General features: G+C 40.7%; 1 protein-coding gene and 1 long non-coding RNA gene across 4 annotated transcripts in view; both read left to right on the top strand.

The window, feature by feature from the left end:
- LOC309700900 overlaps positions 1-20,642 on the top strand; it is a 447,937-nt gene that overhangs the window by 252,309 nt on the left and 174,986 nt on the right. The window lies entirely within an intron of this gene.
- The window catches only part of LOC309700842 (zinc finger protein GLI2-like), a 95,966-nt gene that overhangs the window by 66,007 nt on the left and 9,317 nt on the right, over positions 1-20,642 (top strand). For both annotated transcript variants that reach the window (XM_082524678.1, XM_082524679.1), the window contains exons 5-9: positions 1,070-1,252; positions 11,637-11,838; positions 12,266-12,458; positions 14,840-14,950; positions 16,651-16,791. In XM_082524678.1, coding sequence (XP_082380804.1) covers positions 1,070-1,252; positions 11,637-11,838; positions 12,266-12,458; positions 14,840-14,950; positions 16,651-16,791 — 830 coding nt within the window. The remainder of the gene's footprint in view (positions 1-1,069; positions 1,253-11,636; positions 11,839-12,265; positions 12,459-14,839; positions 14,951-16,650; positions 16,792-20,642) is intronic.

The following is a 20,642-nucleotide window of genomic DNA, read 5'->3' on the forward strand; positions in this document are numbered from 1 at the left end:
TGAAGACTGCTAGCCTTCCAGGTGACCTCTTTATTCACCTCAGCATGGAGATGTGACTTCCTGTTATTTTCACATCGCTGTTAAAGGACACTTTGGCAACAAAGAAATGTAATATGTGAAAAAAAGTCAACTGGAGCCCGTTTAAATAAGCATCTTTTTGTTTTTCGGAGGTTCTGCAGTTTTTAACCTGCTGGCTCTCTTCCTGCACTGCGTCTCTTTTCCCACAGCTTCATCTGATTAACTAGCTCTCTGGTCATCATTCAGAAGTTTTTAAGGTGGAAATGTGATCCTGTGAGGGCGAATTAAGGGCAGCTACTTCAGCTATGAAGTCAGCACGAGCACGGCGTCTGCTCTTTTTTACGCCCAGAGGCCTGATGTCGTCTGAAAGATCGATTAGGACTCGAGCAGGAGGTAGAGAGCCTGAAAAAAGGGAGCAAGACACAATGTGAGGACGTGGAGGAGAAAAACAGATTCATAATTCAGACTTTGAGGTGCTGACACATTTAAAAGGATCTTACTATGTGCAGATGTTAACACCAATACGATTCACGAGTTTGCATTATAAAGTAGCTGTAGGCTGCCTTTAAAATCTATAAACTAGATTAATTGGCAGATTAATTAAGTGGCTGCAACCACCTTAAAAACTGAAGAAAAAGTAGTGAAATTAGGTAACTAAACTCATGATGTGAAAGTTCCTCCACTGTCCATCAAAATAATCAGTAAATCAGAACTAATATTTACACTCCGGAGTCTTTGACCTTAACATACACCAACAACATAAAGACTTGTTTTCCTTGTGTGACTGAAGAAATGGGGGGTTGGTGGGTGGGAGCACCTACACGGGCTGTTGCACATCAGCGATCCAGCTCCACCCCACTGGCCCCTCTCCCCATTCAGAGATCCCCTCAGTGTGAGGCACCAGGAATTTGCCCCTCTCCCCCTTCCCTCCCTCCTCCTGTTTAGCCATTCACTCCATCCCTGCATCCATCTATCCTCCCTGTCCTAATTTCCTGTTCTCATAGCTTTCTTTAACTCTGCTCATTCGCACCCTCTCTGCTTGCTCCTGCAGTGGCCCACGAGCATTTGAAAGACCGTGGGCTGTTTGGACTTCCTCCTCCTCCACCTGGAGCCAGTCCGGCTGAGTATTATCACCTAATGGCGAGCCACCGGAGCCCCTATAGCGAGCTGCTCATGCAAGGGGCCGGGGCCACGGCGGGGGCCCACCTGTCTGACTACATCGCTCCCATTGATGGTGAGTACCTCTGAGATTTGACTTGAAAGGTTTCCAGCTGCAGTTTCCTAACTTCTCTAAGCCCCTAGTTTTGGTTTTCTGGATTCCTGTGATTTTTAGGCTAAGAAGTTCAGACATAGTACGATGACAGTAAATGAAAAAATGTGAAACTGCAGTTTCTGTCATTACCAGTGGAAGGTGCCTCCAAAACCGAGTCGGTCCCCATAGACTGCCATGTTACAATGTCCAGCTTTACAGCAGTGATGCACCCATACATTCTATTTAACTTCGGCCTTTTGCCCCAAACAGGTCACCTGGGTGTAAAAAAAAAGAAAGGAAAGGGGGCTTTAAAATATCAAGGATATGAGTGACAATGTACGCCACCGTATGCTTTACGCAAATGGTGAAAATGTGTGGAAACAGTTTTAAAGTTGAAATAAAACCTACGTTTGAACCTCTTTTGGCTTTTCATATTGTTGATTTTGACTTTCCAATCCAATGTATAGGAAAAAAAAGTAAACCAACATTTCAGTTAAGTTTTTCTAAGTTTATCTTATTTGTTTTGTCTTTTCTTTGGGAGATGAATCACAAACTACAAGTGTATCTAATCTGAGTTGTATATACTTCTGATAACAAACAGTGTATCTGTGTATCTTATGTGTTTTTATAGGTTATTTGGGGTGTTACCGTGTTGTGAGCGTTATTTCAGGTGGCAAATCCTGTATCACGTGAAAAGTCAGTTCATCCAGCTGACTAAAGCGGACTGTAGAAAGGTCTCTTTTCCCACCAGCCCACCCGGCTCTACCCAATGAGCTGCTTTGACCCCGATTAGGGAGATGAAATTCGTATCACGTTGGAGATGAAACAGAGATCACAGGAGAGGTGTATAAATAAAAAAGCCCTGTGTACATTTTTCATGTCAAACATCTTCAAACATCTGAAGGGCTTCAGGTATTGGACATGTGCTGAGCAGCTCGCCTCCACACCAGGCCTCCACCAGCACTTTTCCGTAAACATGGAGGACTTATTGTGGTGCTGTGATATTTCCACTGTGGGGCACATTTGGCTGCAGTAGGTATATTTAATGTAATGGATGCCTGCTTTGATCCGGCGCTTTGCTCTGCACCTTAAAAGGGTACCCGTGTCTGAGAGTGAGACTAATGGTGGAGGGGAAGTCCTGGTGATGAACACCAGAAAACTTCATCTGTCTGAGTCATTGTGATAATACCTGCCAGCTTAACGCCTCTGCACTTGCACAGATGTGACATTTCCTGTTAGTGTTTCTCATACAGTAAATTTCTAACTGGGTTGTAGGATATTTATGGCCATCTTCCTGCTCATCCTTTACTCACCTTTGCTTTTCTAGGTGCTTTACATAACTACTGTGTGCCACAAGACTCATATAAAAACACAGCAGGGAGAGAATTAGGTTCCTCTGGAAAAAAAAATCTTTATAAGAGATGACTTTTTCTAGAATTGTGAGGCGAAAGATAGAATTCTGGTTGTTTTCCTCATAAATCTGGCTTTTTCTGTCAGAAATCTAAAATTTTCTAGTAGAAATCTGACTTTAATCTCAGAATTTTGAAAAAAAAGTTATGGGTACCCATCAATATATATTTTTTATTGGTCATAATCCCGAGCAGGTGTGCTGGAAGTGTTAAAAACAAAACTGGAGTGTGAGAGTATGAGAGCTGTTGATTTTTAAAAAAATATTATTGTTGGCCTGTTTTTGACTCTCGTGTCTGGTGTGGATGCACGTATATATTTATTTTTTTGCTTTTTTATTGGGTTTTGTTCTAGGCACATGCTTAATAAGCAAACCTTGAGAAACTAGTTGATGTTACGCTTCAGAAAAGTCTCAAAAGTTATTCCAATGCTACTCATGGATTTAGATTGATTTATCTGAAGTGCAATTATGGATAACATTTGTAACCTGCCAAGGGACTGCATATATAAATTGTCTTTAAGCTAACTTTGCAGCAATGCATCAAAAGGCAACATTTGTTAATATTGCAATTTTCCCTTTCAATTAAAGTTTAAATAAAAAACAAAACAAAACAAAAGCAGCTTACTCTATACTCATCAAAGCAATAAGCTTATGCATTGCTTTTCAGCTGGTAGCTGGTTTCCAGTACTTATTTCAGGCCAGTGGTTGCCTTGGTAACCCGGTCACATGTGATACTTTTCCATTGGAAGTTGCTTTAATTTATTGTTAATTTGTTGCCTCAGTGATGGGACTGATAATTCCAACAGCTATGTGGCGAAGTTGGTGACCTTCATTGACATTGGATAGTCTCTCATTGCTGCATAGCTGTTCATACACTCTTTAGTAATATTCTATACAGCACTAGTTACACATTTTAACCATCCACCATGTTTTGCTCAAAAGGGTTTTAAAGGATTCTTCAGGACCTCGTGTGTTTCATGACTTACCTGGTTAAGTAAAGGTTATACTTACTCGCTGCAACATCTTGTGCTACTAACTGGTTTTATACAAAAGTAAAGATTGTCACCAGTTTAGCTTCCATTTGATTTCTCGTCAACACATAGATGTCTTTCATTAATTTTGGATGATTTGGATTTTAAAGTATTTTGAAACAGTAAACACACTTATGTTAAAAGTCTACCTTTAAGTAACCAGGTCGTGTGTGACTGCTGCATATATTTGCTGTCTGCTTGGAACAATCATTCTCACCTTCTTCTTTACAGTAATATATGTAAATTCTAAAGCAGCTCAGGAAGTCTGAACTCATAGAAGAAAGCACAGTGATGTTTCCTCTATAAATGAACTATAATGAGCTTAAAGGACAGAACAACACATTTGCGTGGGAATTTTAGGTCTTTACATTTCTAAAACCTTTACATGTGGTTTCTTGCTGGAGTATCCTGAGGCTGTAAAATGAAAAGGAGAACTCCAGGTTGTAACTTGCAACCAATCTATGAGGTCCACAATGACACTGAAAACAGAGCACATCTGAAATTAAATATAAAAATACAATATATAAATGTACAAAATAACTGGTGACTTTAGGCCTCACCCCAAGTTTTACAGTGAGTGATACGGTTGCCTGCTGAGCCGCTCAACGAGCCGTCAGCGTGGGTTAAACTCTTCCCCACAGGCTTGTGAATGAGCTCGCTGTGTTATGGTGTTGGAGGCCAAAGTTGTGCTGCTGAGAGCTAAGGCAGGCTGCCAGCAGCGTGAAGCCGGCCAGCCGCGCTCACTAAAGCTGTCATAACTCAGTTTCCAGCCGTCCCGAAACACTATGCAGGCGCAGGAGCCAAAGCAAACGGAAAGCACGTTTGGCTCCGTCTCGCCAAAATGTCATTGTTAAGATATTCACTGAAACTGTGAGCAGGGAGCAGCAAGATCACTCTACCTGCCAAACACGGTGAAATATTTCCATTCTTAGAAATGAGGTGAGGAAAGCTGGTGATGTTTGAGAAAAACTACTCAAAAGAAGCAACACATAAGGTATCTGTCTAACAGGAATGCTGTCTAAGATGCTTTCTTCATATTCATCTTCTGTGGTTGCACTCAGTCCTACAAATATTTAGTTTTCCGCAAATCTGTTACCAGGCTTTTGGTATCAGAAGGTTTTGATTGGTTTGTTTTGGGGCTTTGTTAAAGCTGAGTAAAGATTCAAGGTGGAGATATTCAACACATGCAGCAGATCTACTAATTTCTGTTTTAAGATCTTTAAATCAGTTTTGTGTGTGTGTGGGTGAACAATTCCTCTCGTGTCTCCCTATCTTTGACACCATCTGTGGTAGTTTCATGTTGAATAAGTAAGCTCGAAGTTTTTATGTTTTTGAACGTAATCTTTCACACCATCAGATCAGTTTTGTTTTCAGTTTGACTTGTTTATATTATAATGATTTAAAAACTTTCTGTTACAAATAAAACAGTCTCACGCTGCAGGTGAAAGAACAGAAACTTGGCAAAGTCATAACATGAGATTTTATTTTATAGTGATTACATCTTTATTTTCATGAGAAAAGGTCATCTTTTTTTTAGGCATCGAATTTACTCATCTGTTACACGTTTTCATGGTTGATGGTCTGGTGTCTTTTTATTAGCTCCAGAATGAGAGATGTGCAAAGTGCAATCATGTAAAGTTAACCCAGAGAGCCGACACATCTGGGCCTAATCCGGGCTTCTTTTGGCACTTGTCGTGCTGGCGAGTGTCGTTTCTCAAAAACAGAACATCCTTGACCTCTGGCTGCGTTGTGGCAGCCATGCTAACCCCATGTTTATGCAGTCATTCAAGGCCAAAGAAAACTGCAGATGTGGGCCACATCTGGGCCAAACATTCGCTTCTAGCTGGGAAGCATCTTTGACTGGTTTTCCTCATATTTATTGCTCACATAAGGAAAATATTTTTGGCTATCATTTAGTCACTTTTGCTTAAATGTTTATTTAAAATTAACAGATGTCATAGTTGACAGACTCCTTGTGAGTTTTTTTAAGTGCTTATGTCAAAGTTTGACTCCAGAATAATCGAAAGTTTAAGCAGCTTATTGATTTTTATCTAAAGTTTATGACTTTCCTTTAATTGAGAGCCCCCCCCCTCCCCAAAATGTTTTCAACACACCTCACCCCCCCCCCCCTCCCCAAAGCAGCTTCTAATATAAATCACAATGGAGAAGTGGGGGAGGCGGCAGTGGCAGCGGCGAGCGAGTCGAGCCGGGGTTTTCCATTGGTCCATTTATCAGTGGAAGTGGCACATTAATAAACACATCTCCCCAGAGGTGAGAGGAAGTAACAGAGATGAATATGGCTGCCAGTCCTGAACGGCGTCATACGAGCCGCTGCCGCCATCACCGATAACAGTAGGAAAAAAAAGAAAACCTCACCCCCACCACCACCATCAGCATCAGCATCAACCTGGGCTTTAGCTGAGCTTCGTCTGGTTAAATGTCCAAATTAGCATCCAGCAACACCGGCCGCCCCTCAAACAGTAACAAACCTCCAGAGCTAAGATGTCCCTCGAGAATCGAGGAAATGTTTTTCCTCTTCTGTGGATTTGTTAGATCATCATTCAAATTCCATATGTCCCAGCATAAAGATGCCTCCTCCTCCTCCTCAAGTCTTTAAACAGGTAACATATGCTGCAGGACATACTTGGAAAGACCCTCTGAGCCCCATCGTTAATAAGCACGGCAGTGAAAGCAAACAAAGCAGAATTAATTGCTTGCTGAGCTCCTCGCTGTCGCAGGAAAAGCTCAACGTCAGAGCCTCTAGTTTCTGAGCCTTGGTGACAGGAAGTGAACCAGATGTGCTCCAGGAGTCCCCCCAACTGTTTCTTTGTAAGGAACAAGGACAGATTTTAACATTTATCTTAACAGCCCTTTTCCAAGCAGCATTTAGTGTCAGGTGTCCAATACAATGCTTTAATGTGCTTTAATTAACTCAGTTTTTGAGAACATTAGAGCCACCGTCAGTGGTGGAAAACTCATGGATAAACTCTTTCTTTAAATGTACATTTTTTAAATATTCCCATCTTTGAGGAAGATACCAGCTTCTTTCACTGTTATTATTTGGTAATTTGATGTGCAAAAATAAAGGGCAACTTTTAAGGCTTCCATTTGTTTTTGAGCAGCAAACAGATATGGCTGTGTGCACTATGTAGACTAGCCTAAAAACAGCATGTTGCAGATTAAGACCAGATTAACCTGCCACATTGTAGTCATTACCAGGGTTTCAGAAAACGTATTTGAATCTTCCCAGAGGCTTAGCTCTATACATGGTAATACCCACCATGATGTCACCCATGAGCTTGTTAACTCATATTTTGAAGTATTGTCTTCAGCATTGGGCTGTTTTTTTTTTTTTTGTTTTTTTAATCCAATTCACAGGGAAACGTGATATAACGTGCATATCTGAGTTTACCACCATTTCATTGACAGAGCTCAGAGATTCCAAGATTGCAGAGAGGGAGACACTGACACAAGATCTTTTAGGGAAAAAAAGAATTGAAAAGTTTATGAGCGGTAACAGATGTCATTCAGGATAATAGTGCTAATTATAAATATTGCTGATACCGTAATTTGTCAAATAATTGTGCTAATCTATGTGATGCACCGTTACAGTTTATGGGTGCAGCTTGCTAGCCAAGCTATACCAACCAGCATTAGCTCATAACTTCTTCCCATCCTTTCATTCAAATGTGGTCTGACTCAGAAACCCAACATGGAGATTGTTCAGTCTGCTCACTTTAAGGGTTCACCATGCCAGAAATACATGGGTGACATCATAGTGGCTACTGACATCTTTTATATACAGTTTGTGGGGATTGACTCACTCTGACTTCATAGGAAAAAAATATCTATAGTCTCAGGCTGAATCGTTTAAAATCTGTTTATTTACTTATGTCACATTAAACATTATTATTTAACCATAACACCTAAATACAGTCAGTGTGCTTCTCATTGTCTTCTGGACTAGCTGGTTAGGAAAAAAATGACAATTAAGCATGCAATGAGTTCTGTATGTCCGCCCAGTGTTACAACTTAAAGAAAAAGGAAGTTTGGAGCCTGTTTTACCTGCCTGAAGAAGAGTTTTGTTGTCTGAATTTACATGTCAGAGCTGAGATCGATCAGATGGTTCTGCATACATTTCCTTGCAGTTGAAATCAATTCTTTGTAAATTGCCCTCATTTAGCATCGTGAAGTCCAACCCAGACTGGGTGATGTTTATCTGGAGTAATTACGAGGAATTATTGCGGGAAGATTGATTGGTCGTGTCTGAATCTTAATGAGGTCGCCACATGTGGGCAGATGTGAGAGCTGCATTGGATTTCATGCAGACACATGTTTGGACTAAAGACTAAAGTTGTGAAATGTAATGATCAGACAGCTGCAGAGGAGGCTAATTCCCTGCTTCACTCTAAGGCCTGTGAGAATTGAAATGAGGGTTTTTCTCCAAAAGAAAACTTGGGAAAAAAACCATGTATTTGTCTGTAATTTAAGCCCTTCTCATGTTAATTTTTAAAACAATAAACAGCCAGTACATGTTGACCTCTGTCAAACTCTCCCAAATCCAACCAAGAAACACATTGATTAAAAAATGTCCCTAATTTTTCTGATTTACGCAGAAGTCAGTTTTATTGATTACTGTTTAAACAGCACCAAATACATGTCAACGCTGTGATGCTGGGGATATGTTTCCCTCATTCTTCACCTTTGTGTCAGCCCATTAAGGACACATTTCATTGCAGTGCATTTGTATAAAATACAACCCATTACAGATGGTAAAGTGACCTGCCTGTGAGTATCAGGGATGTCTCAGTAGGATGAGGCACTTTGGGTACTCAAAGATTACACACATCAACCGAGCAACAGCACCTTTCAACCACCAAACAAACAGTTTCATATAGATGCATGTAAATTATGGTTTAACTACAGTTCTAAATGTGCCATCAAGGGACTAAGTCCTGTTATTAGCATATTAGCTTCCTTGTAAGAAAAACAAATTATTTACTGATGCTTCTTATCTACATGGACATAATAAATGTGGGGTCCTTTGTCCATTTGCTCAAATTGATTGAGTGCCATTGTGATGACAGCTGTTTTTAGATTAAAGGTATTGACCAGAGTCAGTGTTTTAGTCTCTGTGTTGGCTTTTTTCAAGACAGAAATGAACCTATCAGAATGACAGGGTAAGTTATCAGCTAACACAGACACCGATTCTTCCTAATTAAAAGCCAAATAAAATCAGAATTTTACTAAAACTGGAGGGATGGTCTGTTAGTACAATAACCACACAATAAGCCATATTATCTGTCAGATGATCATATGAAAAGTGCACCAGAAGGAACAAACTGATCGCAGCTTATAACTGTATGCTGATGATCTGATTTTATTTATTACCAAAATTAAACAAATCCTTTTAAACTTGGTCTAGAGGTCCATTCAGGAACATAGCAGACAGTTAGCAGCTAAAGCCCCTGTCAGTCAAGGCGGCACGACCTAATAATGCCGATGTCATGTTGGCCCAGTATTCTTAGTTTTCGTGTGTTTTGTATTTTGTTCTTTATTTATGCCGTGGTTCCTAGGTTGTTCTGTTAAGATGTTCCTTATTTGATTACCCCCTGTGTGCCCCTCTGTGTATCTGTGAGCCCTCGTTTCCCCTCCTTGTGTTTTCCCCAGCCCGTTATGTCTGTGCTCTCCCCGTGCTCTCTCTCTCCTCCTGTCTGAACCTCTGTGTACTTCCTGTTTTACTTTGACAGTCTCTTGTCAGTATGCGTCATGTTGTGTTCACTCCTGCCCTGTCTCATTACGATTATCTGTCAGCTGTGTTCCCCGTGTGCTCCCACTTCCCTCGTTAACCCTCTGTGTATTTATGTCTGTGTCTCCCTCATGACTGTGTGCCCCTCCGTGTTTCCTCGTGAGTCAGTTCCTTTATGACTTCACAGTTTAGTTTCATATTATTTTGTATCGCCTTAACTTCCGTCAGCAATAAAACTGTGTTTTGAGTTCATTCCTGCCTCCGTGAGCTTGCGTTTGGGTCCTCATCCTGCCTGCACACAGCCTAAACATGACAGCCTTAATGCAATTTAAATAGGTGAATTATAAAAAAAAAATTATTCCCCTGTATAGTTGTCATGAGGGCAAATTAACTACATAGGCTAAAAATGTTTTTTTTATTAAGCTGTAAACACATTTATTTCTGCTGGAACTAAAGAAATTAAGTTGGACATTTTAAGTTTTGGAGCCCACCTCTAGTGGACATTAGCGGACCGGTTTATGTCCGACAATATTTTCACCTTTAAGGTGTTGCGGATAAATACAAAAAAATAAAGCCAGTATTGGTACCAAAAAAACAGAAGATTTATTCATAACACATGGGAAAAGACCCAGGGAAACCGAGTTAATGATAAAAATGATTAACAAAAATAACGATAAAAAAAACCCATACATTTCACACCCGAGCCTCAACTCTCGCGGCCCGGTATCAAACGACTCACAGACTGGTAGCGGTCCCCCGGGGTTGGGGACCGCTGACTTAGACTGTACAGTAAAGACAGTTTTCATATAATGTTATGCAAATCAGCATCAGCATGCATAACTGTTAAAGCCAGGTGGCATCAGTGTTATACTTTATTCCCTATGTTACGTCCCCCCCACCATGGCGGAGGCAAAGGTAGGAAGGAGACAGCAACACTGGACAACCACAATCAATGAAGGAGGAAGACCACAGAACAGTTAAGTATCAGGCAGGATTTATTGGGTGCTTGCCTGGATAGTCAAATTTAACAACAGTAAAGAGGTGGGGGAGGAGGACTGGGCGGTTGATCCAAATCAAAGAAAGTAATAAAACAAAAAGGTCGGTAGCTTCCAGGGCCTAGCCTAACTGAAAGAAAAATGCGAAACAAAAGGCCTACCTAGCTACTCGATAAAAGTCAGTGAAAACATACAAGGGTGGCATCAACCGCATAACCTAGTGTGACTAACAGAGTAAAATCTACAACCAGTGTATAGGGTACCCCGGCTTACCTGTCCAGCCTCCCACCACACACAACATAAAGAAGCCTGTTCGCAAATGTTTGTCAAAGCAGAAGCCAGCAGCCACCAGCTGGCCAGGGAGCGGCTCATTTGTAGTGTTCCTTGGAGTGTGATTGGCCAACTGAGCCCAGACCAGCCAATAGACACCTGCCAATCAACTTCGAACTGGCCAATCAGAGGAGGCCTGACGCCTGAAAGATAAACAGAACACAAAACAGAGCACAAAAGCAAAGCCACACCCCTTGGCACGTAACACCTATGTAAAGACAAACTGAAACCCAGCCTGCAACTATTTGAATTCTCCCTCCACTGTAAGTGTTCTTTACTTATTTTAGGAAAGTAGGGAGTTGTAAAGCGAAATACCCTGAAAACATGGTGATTCTTCTCAGTGTTGTGCAATCAAACAACAACTAACCCCCTCGACCCTTCTCCATTTAAAATTTGTGTCACTGGGACAGATCCAGTCGGATGTAGGTCACTTATTCCAGACGATTGCTTCTACAGTGTAATTCCTGCATCCTTGAGGCTTGAGTTTATTGTCTAATATCTACAGTAATATCTGCCAGGCTCTGTTTGTGTCAGTGAAGAGATAGTTTACTATATTCGCTGTGAGCACTTATTGATAGGGCTGTTGTGAGTCCGCGGGGTTTTGGGTGTCACAGCGATGCTGCAGCAGCATCCATCACAGCAAGCATGCACTTCCACCCTCACCGCTTTAATGCCTCCGCCCCAAAATAGCACAAACAGCAGACACAGGCTGATTCTAAGTAGACTGCATTCAGGTGGAGAGTGACTCGTTAGATTTAAGAGTCTTTCCTTTAGACTCCTCTCACTGCTAACCTACATGTTACCAGTGTGATGGATAATATCACCTGTTCACCCACCTGTGTGTCATCCACAGTGTCGCGGTTCTCAAGCCCCAGACTGACGCCGCGGCTCAGCAGGAAAAGGGCGCTGTCTATCTCGCCGCTGTCCGACGCCAGCATCGACCTCCAGACGATGATCCGCACCTCGCCCAACTCCCTGGTGGCATACATCAACAATTCACGCTCCAGCTCGGCCGCCAGCAGCTCCTACGGACACCTGTCGGTCGGCGGGCTCAGGTATCCGCACCCACACGGATGTCAGATAACGTAACACCTGGATCTGTCACTCAAAGGTTCAGTTCCACTGAACTTAAACCTTCTCATGAGACAAGTTTTGATTCTTTATCTCAATCACTGAACCCTTGCAGTGTTTGATCGCCTTCTCAGACTGAACAGGTTTATTCCAGCTCAGGTGTCTGATTTTCTCTCTCTCTCTCCTGATTGGTTGTTATGTTGCAGAAGGGAAAAGCCACAAAGTTTTTTCTTCTTTCTTTCTGATTTTCGTTTTTAATTTTATTTCCTCAAATAATTAAAGAATGGAGGTTAACTGCACAGTAAACCAAAGTTTAATTTATTCATTGTAAATATAAGTATCAAGTTTTATGTTTACCGCTGAGATTCTCTTTTATACAAAAATCCTTTATACAAAAATTTCCTCTTGCAGCCCGCCCTTCCCCTTCCCTCACCCCATCAATCCCATGGCCTACCAGCAGCTCCTCTCCCAGCAGCGAGGCCTCAGCGCCTTCGGCCACACTCCGCCCCTCATCCAGCCGCCGCCCACCTTCACCACCCGCCAGGGGGCCCTCGGCCTCTCCTCGCTTCCTGCCTCCACCCACAACAGCGACCTGGTATCCAAGGTAAAGGGGCAAGGGTTTGATTCCACTTCGCATCATTTTCTCCATTTCATTGCCCCTCGCCGTCCTGCTTTCCTGTGTGATCTGTCATGTCCTCTCCAGTACAGGAGAAAAAAACTAATTTACAGAAATGAAAGAGGAGTTTGTGCTAAAGGAAGCTGTTCTGTACCTTTAAAACCATCAAATATGGTATCACACAGGGATAAATGTAAGAACCAGTGCACTTTATTTTAGAAGTACTGCAAGTGATTTTATTAATTCATTTAGTTTCTACACAAAGTCATATTTGCTGATAATTTTAGGTTCAGGTTAGTATCAGGATGCAGGTTAGAAATGATTTTTGTATTGTGTGGATGTTATTTGATGTCTGCGCTCCACGTGCTCTGGACCTTTTATGGAGTTCTGCTTCACAGATGGCTTGATTGAATTATTGATTGATTGATTAACTGGTGTGTGACTAAAATTAAACACATCCACATTTCTGAGGAATGCTCAAAGCTGAGAATTTAGTCTAAAAATTTTTTTCCCGTAACTTGATTCAGTTTTTTTCCTTTTCAGTATATTTTCCAGTCTTCACATATTTATATGTGTCTATAGAAGATGCTGTCATATTGATTTGGACAGAATTTAGCAGCAGTTTCTGTTAGAAACAAGTTCAAATAATCTTGAAGTGAATGAGAGCTTTTGGTTTTCCACCTCTTTTAAAGAAAAAATGCTTTTTAAAGATTTAAAAAAAAAAAATTGCTAAAAAAGCCCTACTTGTTCTTTTTTGTTTAACTTGTCACATAGGACCTGGTTCTGGATTCATTTTTCAGAAGTAATAATCTAATTTCTATTTTTTGTTGATTTTCAGCATTAAACTCTTTTTATTTGTTGCTAGTAAGGATTATTATTTTTTCATTTTTGTACTCAGTTTCTGGTAGTCGCTGCATTTTCCTTCTATAAAAGTCATTTTTTAAGCACATTTTCACTGGTTCAGTAACATCAGCTCTGTTGACACATTCTTATAAGGCTGTTGTTAATTTTCTATTTTGACTAAGCAGACGTAAAATGTTTATTCTTACAATATGACAGCTTCTTAGGTGGAAGTCATAAACACACCGACATCTGAATACTGTCATTACTAGATATTGTAGATTTCTTATACATTTTTATTTCTTTTGCCGTTTTAAAAAACAAGACTGTAAACATCTGCCTCGTATATTTGAATCAGTATTTAAAGTTCTTCAAACAAAAGACAGTTTTGTCTGGTTTGAGTTTAAATAAACAGAGAAAATAATATAAGTTTAAGACAGCTGTAAGCTGACAGAGTTTTGTGTACTCGAAGCTTTCTGGATGATTGAAGCCTCTGATTTCTGTGCGGTTGCAGGAAATTCCCCCTTTTTGTTCCCCAGGTATTTTTCTCCATGCCAGCTGCTGAAATAACTGTTTAGCCGAACCCTGAATTTTGCAGCTCCGGTTTCCAGCTGTTTGTTCTCACTGTAGATTTTGTTTGTCATCATCCCGCCCTCCGCTCGCTCACCGGGTCACGGCGCTCTCAGTGTTTTTATTTGCGGTGTCAGCCTCCGCACATGCTCGGTAAACTCTCGGGGGCAAACCCATCATTTCTCTACTCCAACACTTGGTTTCTCTGTCTAATCTGGTCGTTTAATCTCGGAGTCTGGCTCAGATTACAGATGTTTGTGTGAGAGGTTAGGAAGGGCATCGTGTAGATCCTGCAGAAGGGAACAGGGGCCGGTGATTTGCCTTGTGTTATATTTTGAATTGGATTTGCCTTTTTTAGAGAGTTTTTCAGCTGAGAATATGAATTACTCTATGATAAATATAGAAATGTTTGCATAGTTTAATTTTTGTTCTAGTGGGGTTTTGTCTTGGTTGCTTGTTGTTGTTGTTGTTGTTGTTGTCACTATTTCATATAAATAATATTAAATCTACTCCACAGGGTGACACCATATTAATGCAAAAAATGTTAAATTTCAACTTAAATGCACTTAAAGTAAGTTAGTGTAATTTATATAACCCAGTATCACATGTAAAACAGCATAAAAACAATAAATAAATACAGTAAGAAAAAGTATTAAGTTAGAAAGTAAGAAAATTACAAATTAAAACAAACAAAAAATAAAATAAATAACAATAAATATATACACAAACAGAAGGAGAACAGCAGATAAATCACTCAAAATAGTAATATTGTCCTCCACGGGCTTCCGTACATCTTGAACTTTAGGTTACAGTAACCCTCCTGTAAAAATATGATTATTGTGCAGGAGTAACAGGATTTTTACTGGAGATAAACTTTTACTTCAATTCATTTAAATCCGTTCTAGATGTTCTTGCATAACATCTAAAGGTGTCTGATCCTGAATCTTTCCCCTCCTCAGAACCACAGAGGCGACTCGGCCGTCAGCAGCACAGTTGACCCTATGAACACCAAAAGGTCAAAGGTCAAGCCTGAAGCAGAAGGACTGAGGCCATCGTCTCCCTGTTCACCGGTACGAAAGAATAAGAGAAAAATGTGTTTTACTGCTTTGCATCAGGGTTATATGGAGTAAAATGACCTTTGAGTTAACTGAGACTTGAACTGTAAATAGATAATTTGCTCAACAAAGTCTGAACGTAGTTTCAGGAGTGAGTACTCTTTAGAAAGAGGCATTGTGTGGAAAGACGGGACTTAGTTTTGAAAGAAACTTTGGCGCCACTCATTAACAATGCTTTTAAAAAAGTCACGACCTTTTGTAATGAGTAATCAGATGTTTGTAAAATCAGGACCTTTTTTGGATCATGAGATGACGTTTTTGGACTGTTTTGAGAAGCGTGGGAGTTTGGACAGGAAAGTGGGAACATTTGTTTGCCTTCACTCTCTGTGTCCTGATCCGTGGCCCCTGATGCGCCACAGCCTCCTGTGACCTTCTTGTAAATCGCATCTCGGATACAGAAAAACTCCACATGATAAGAGCTTTGCATCCATTCGTTTGGCTCCCCCTCCCTCTCCCTCCGCGGCCACTGTAAACTGTGCCAGAGCACTTCATTTTCATGAAATATTGGCCGGGCTTTATTGTCATGTGAGGAGCCTTTTCCTCTTCCTTTTGACAAATTTGCGGCTTCTCTCCGATAGCGAGGCAGGTTTGGGCGTGATGCATGGGGACGGCGGTGCGCGCAGTCGTCTTGGGGCCACCAGAATTGATGAAGATCGCGTGCGTGGGGCAGAGACAAACATGCTGCAGTCAGCACCTTGTGTGTCAGTGTGTGTGTGCGTCTTTGTGTTGGTGGAAGTGTACCGGGAGCCACGTGGGACAAACTACGTGTCAGTTTGTGTCTCAGACATGTGTGAGCGTCCCTGTACATTTGTCTTGGTGAGGACACTGAGCAGGAGAACATTTTAAACAGTGACACTTCCAGGAAGTGGGGACATCTGAGGAAAGTTTCAATTTTTTACAAAGTTGTGAACTGGAAAGTCTGGGAATTTTTTGGAACGCGAATATATATATATATATATATCATTTGGTTGGAATAATTGATCACAACTCTGGGACATTCTTTGATTTTTGTCAAAGTTGTGAAAGGAAAAGTGGGAACAATTTTGGAAATTCTGGAAGTTTTTTAGACAGTGAAAACTGGGGAAAGTGGAGGCGATATTTAGAAAACAGGGAAAGCTTTTATCAAACTGAAAGAACTGTTTGAGAAACACAGTTTCTCAACAGGTTTACCAGATTTGCCGCTGTTGAAGACGAGCCCGGACGCCTGATCACACACTCAGAAACACAAAGCTGACAATGTGAGATTTCAGTGTTTGGTTTATTTACGTTCACGCTGCTGAATTACAAGCTAACGTGGAGTTGTAAACAGAAGTCACGCGTGTGTGTTTGTGGTTGAGGTTGTCAAAACAAATCTGATGCCAACCTCTTCAACTTCAGTGAAGCATGATGGAGCGGTGCGAGCTTTAATCTGTAATTTACCATCTCTGGTGTTCGTGGCAGGTAAAACATATGAACAAACAGCTGAATGTGACTCCTAACAGCTGGGCAGTAAACGCTTCCACATGTGCTTGGTGCAAACAAGCCCTCAGATGAAGGCGAGAAAACGTGCTTATTTCAGTTCGAATAAATAACTCTCGGTGTTTTTCATTTATATTGAGAAAAATAAAGGACAGCTTGACATGTGTTTAACAGTGTTCGGTCTGGATTCTCTACAGAACCATCACAGTGGCTTGTTGGACCTGAAGGATGACGTGGATCGGGACGATTGTAAGCAGGAGCCCGAGGCTGTTTACGAAACCAACTGCCACTGGGAAGGCTGCACCAAAGAGTACGACACGCAGGACCAGCTGGTCCACGTAAGTGTGCGACTGCAAAAAAAAACATCGTCTGCAAACTGATAAATATTCTGACATCTCAACACCTTTGCTAACCTAAAAGAAATGAAGCTGACAGAAAGATTTGTCCTGAAACCATAAAAATCAGGCCAATGAAAACCCTATCTGCCTCTTGAATAAATACCATATGATCAACGTAGCTTCTGAAAACTCAGATAAAGATATTAAATCTAGACTATTAGAGTTTGGTTTGGCTCAGTTGTGGTTAAAAATCAATCAGTTTAAATTCCAACAATGAGAATGTCAAATCTTAATGTTATTAGTCATTTTTTCTTGCATCATTCACACATCATGCACCAAGCACTCATTTAAAACAAAAGTAAAATATGAAGGTCCCAGAAAGTTGATTCTGTTCATCTGGACATAGCTTTTTCAGTGGGGGAAGATATAAAATATGATAGATAACTGCGACTCAAACTGTATTCTATATGAAACTCTGTTGTTGCTTAACAGGTTAAAATGACTCCTGTTTAGACTGGTGACCTTGGTTGGGTTCCTCTTGTGGCAGCCAAACTATGGTCTCCTTAAACCTGACCAAGCAAAAATTAGAACCATAAAAATTATGATCGTCACATATTATATACAAACCTCAGTTTCCCTGTGAACATCCAACACATTGTTATGCCACAGCATGAACTACTGCCATTCTGGCAGATACTGCTGCTGACAAAGAGAGAAGTACTGCCCATGATTCAATAGCTTGTTGAACCACCTTCAGCACCAATAACTTGAGGTAATGGTTTGCTGTATGACTTTATCGGTCTTTCACATCATCGTGGAGTCAATCTTCTTTGCAACATTACTTCAGTACATTGACTTTTGCCACTGAAACACCTTTATCATTGTCTTTTTCAGTCATTCTGTTGTATATTTGATGCTGTTCTTGGGATCATTGTATGCTTTACCCATCAAACAAAAGGCTCACATTTGACTCTGGAATACTTTGGTATACAGAAGAGTTCATAGTTGACTTGATGGCTGCAGGGTGTGCAGACTGCTGTGTTTAGTTTTGTGCATTACGACCAAACGTCTCCATTATGGTCTGACCTATCCAAAGGACATTGTTGCTGAACTCTTTTGTTTTGTTCAATGCAACATTATAAACCTAAGCTTGTTCAGTCTTTTTCTAAGTGTGCTGTCATGAGCTTTAACATTCAACATGCTAACTGAGGCCTGTAGAGTCTGAGATGTACCTCTGAGATGTATTGCACGTCTGATCTTGCTGGGATTCCCACTCCTGGATAGTAGTATTGTGTAGTATTGTGTTAATACACACCTGAATGCTGCACATCAGAAAACTGACAAAACCTCTGCTTTTGTAGAGGTGCTCTAGCTTGATGATGATCAGTTAATCGAGCTAATTTACTTTCTCACTTAATTTCAGTGGAAGCAGTGAGCTTGTGCTTAGTTTTTCACAGGACAGCAGAGAGTCTCCAGTTTTGCAGATGATAAATCATTTGAAATTTGGCCTGCTAAGTTACCAGATGGTTTGGATGGCTAGCTGACCTTTTCCACTCAAGAGATGGAATACTAGTGTTAGCTTTATGGCTGTAAAAAACAATCTGCATTAGCTGTGTTCTCCTACCTAGAGAAATAAGTTAACTAAATATAACAGCAACATTACTTCGATACAAATAAGAGTTGAACGTAGGTGCTGTAATGTCTCCTATTTGGTCCTGACATTATGAAGCTGCAAGTTTAATGCCGACCTTACTGGAAGACAACTCGGGATCAAATTTGATACTGAAAATGAGAAAATCTGCCCTGAAACAAGGGAAATAAAATCTTTTAATTCCTAAAAACTAAATGTTGACTTTCTGTTCCAAAGGTCAGGAATGAGCTCTTTGATCATCTACGTGAACATCTACCTGGACACTGAAAACAACCTCTGTGTTCATTCAGTTCTTGTACATGCTTGTTTTGAGGTTTTCCTCTGGCTGACGAGCTGACCTCCAAACCATCATCGCTTTCATTTTTTCTCATCGCAGCACGCAGAGTCTTGGCTGAAAGGGTCTTAGGCATTCCTCAGTTGCAGTGAAGCAGAGAGAGAAAAGAGGCAGCAGAGTGAGGAGGATTAGTGAGGGTCCTGCAGGGCTGGGAGGCTGCTGTCCATCATTCATTAAACCCCGATTCTTCTGTCCATCTGAGGAAAGTCTCACATAAACCAGCTCTGTGACCGTTTACAGACTTTTAAAGCTGCTATGTGTGGCATTTTCAAACACCGGAGCTTCAGATTCAACATGATTCTGATGCTTTGATCGCAGCGCTGTAAACAAATGAGTCTGTGGTCGAGGTAATTGTCAGCTGTGCCCTTGTTTTTTACAAATCGAGACCACATTTCCTGTAAACTTCATTAGATCCTATCCTCTCCCTGGCAGAGCTCCACTCATTTGTTTTCTTTAGATTCAAGGGTAAACATGTGAGGAATCATTTTTCCATTGATCAGTAACATGATCAAAACCTGTGCTCACTGGCTGTATCTGCATACAAAGACACAGCATGGAGGTGGAAAGTGGATGGATACACTAGTCTTTACCGCGAGATATCAGCAGGTGACTCATCCTAACACCACTAATATCAGTCCTGTGGCTTCTCAGAGGAATTTGGTTAAATCAGTACTTTATGTAATTGAAGGAAGTTTTTTGGGGGACTTGTCTGGAATAAATCATGTAAGCATATTTCCCAACATTGCTGGCAGCTTATTTAAAGGAAGAATTCATCCCAAAATCCATTTTACATATTTTTCTTCTGATCTGTAGTGATGCTCGTCCGTCTAGATAGTTTAGGCGTGAGTCGTCCAGTTTTTGGGACATCAGCAATTTTGGCTTTTTGAAACCAAATGCTTGACTTTAATTTGGGATCATAGTTTACATCATCAAATCACCAACCTTCTGATTAGCAGATGACCCAACTTTAGTCATAAATACAACAATCCTCAGACCAGTAAACGCAGTGATATTCTTAAAAAAAAACTAAATTTGGACTTATTCATTTCCATCAAAGTGAGCAGTTGGAGACAGCCAGAACAGTCACAGGTTCACGATCCCTACTTTATGCTCTCTGTTATTAAAAATCCACAACTGTGTAGGGGCTACAGCATGTAGGAACTATTTTCTTTCACTGTCTACATCCACTACACATAGGAAGATTGTGGCTCACCTAAAGGTGCACACGACATCCTTACACAAATATATGCACGATTCCTTCTGCACAGTGACACATATAGCAAATGTTATTCGGTAGAAAAAAATAGTTGATGCCTGTAGTGATTTCTGAAAAGAGACAGTCATCGGGTCTTCAAGTGCATTTTACTTTAACTATACTGGTGAAAAGGCAGAATTTCTGACAGCTGATAGCTTTAAAACAGATACCAAATCAAACTAGAGCATGAGGAAAGAATAGATCATTTATTTTGGGGTTGAACGGTCCTTAAAAGAGGAAGTCAAGCAGTTGTAATCACGAAAATAATTGTGTTTGTGCAAATATTACAACAAACTGTCTTCCGCTTGGGTTAGATAATCAGGTAAGTCAATAACCTTCCACGGGAGGCTCTATTGAGTTTTTGAGGGCATTTTATTCTCTCAAAAATCTGTTAAAGCAGGAATAAATTTGAGGTTTCAAAGACACATAAGAGAGAAAAAGGTCAATTTTGAAAACACTCACAATAAAAGGATGAAGCTTGTCGAAAATGCTAAGAAAAAATATGATTTATTTTAAGAAGAAATGGTTTTTAATGAGCTGTCTGATTTCGCTCTTTAACCCATGTTCATTTCCACTGTCGCAGGCAGTCTACGTATTCCCAATTAGACTTT

This window comes from Aulonocara stuartgranti (genome assembly GCF_965226115.1).
Source record: "Aulonocara stuartgranti genome assembly, chromosome: 23".
NCBI lineage: Eukaryota > Metazoa > Chordata > Actinopteri > Cichliformes > Cichlidae > Aulonocara > Aulonocara stuartgranti.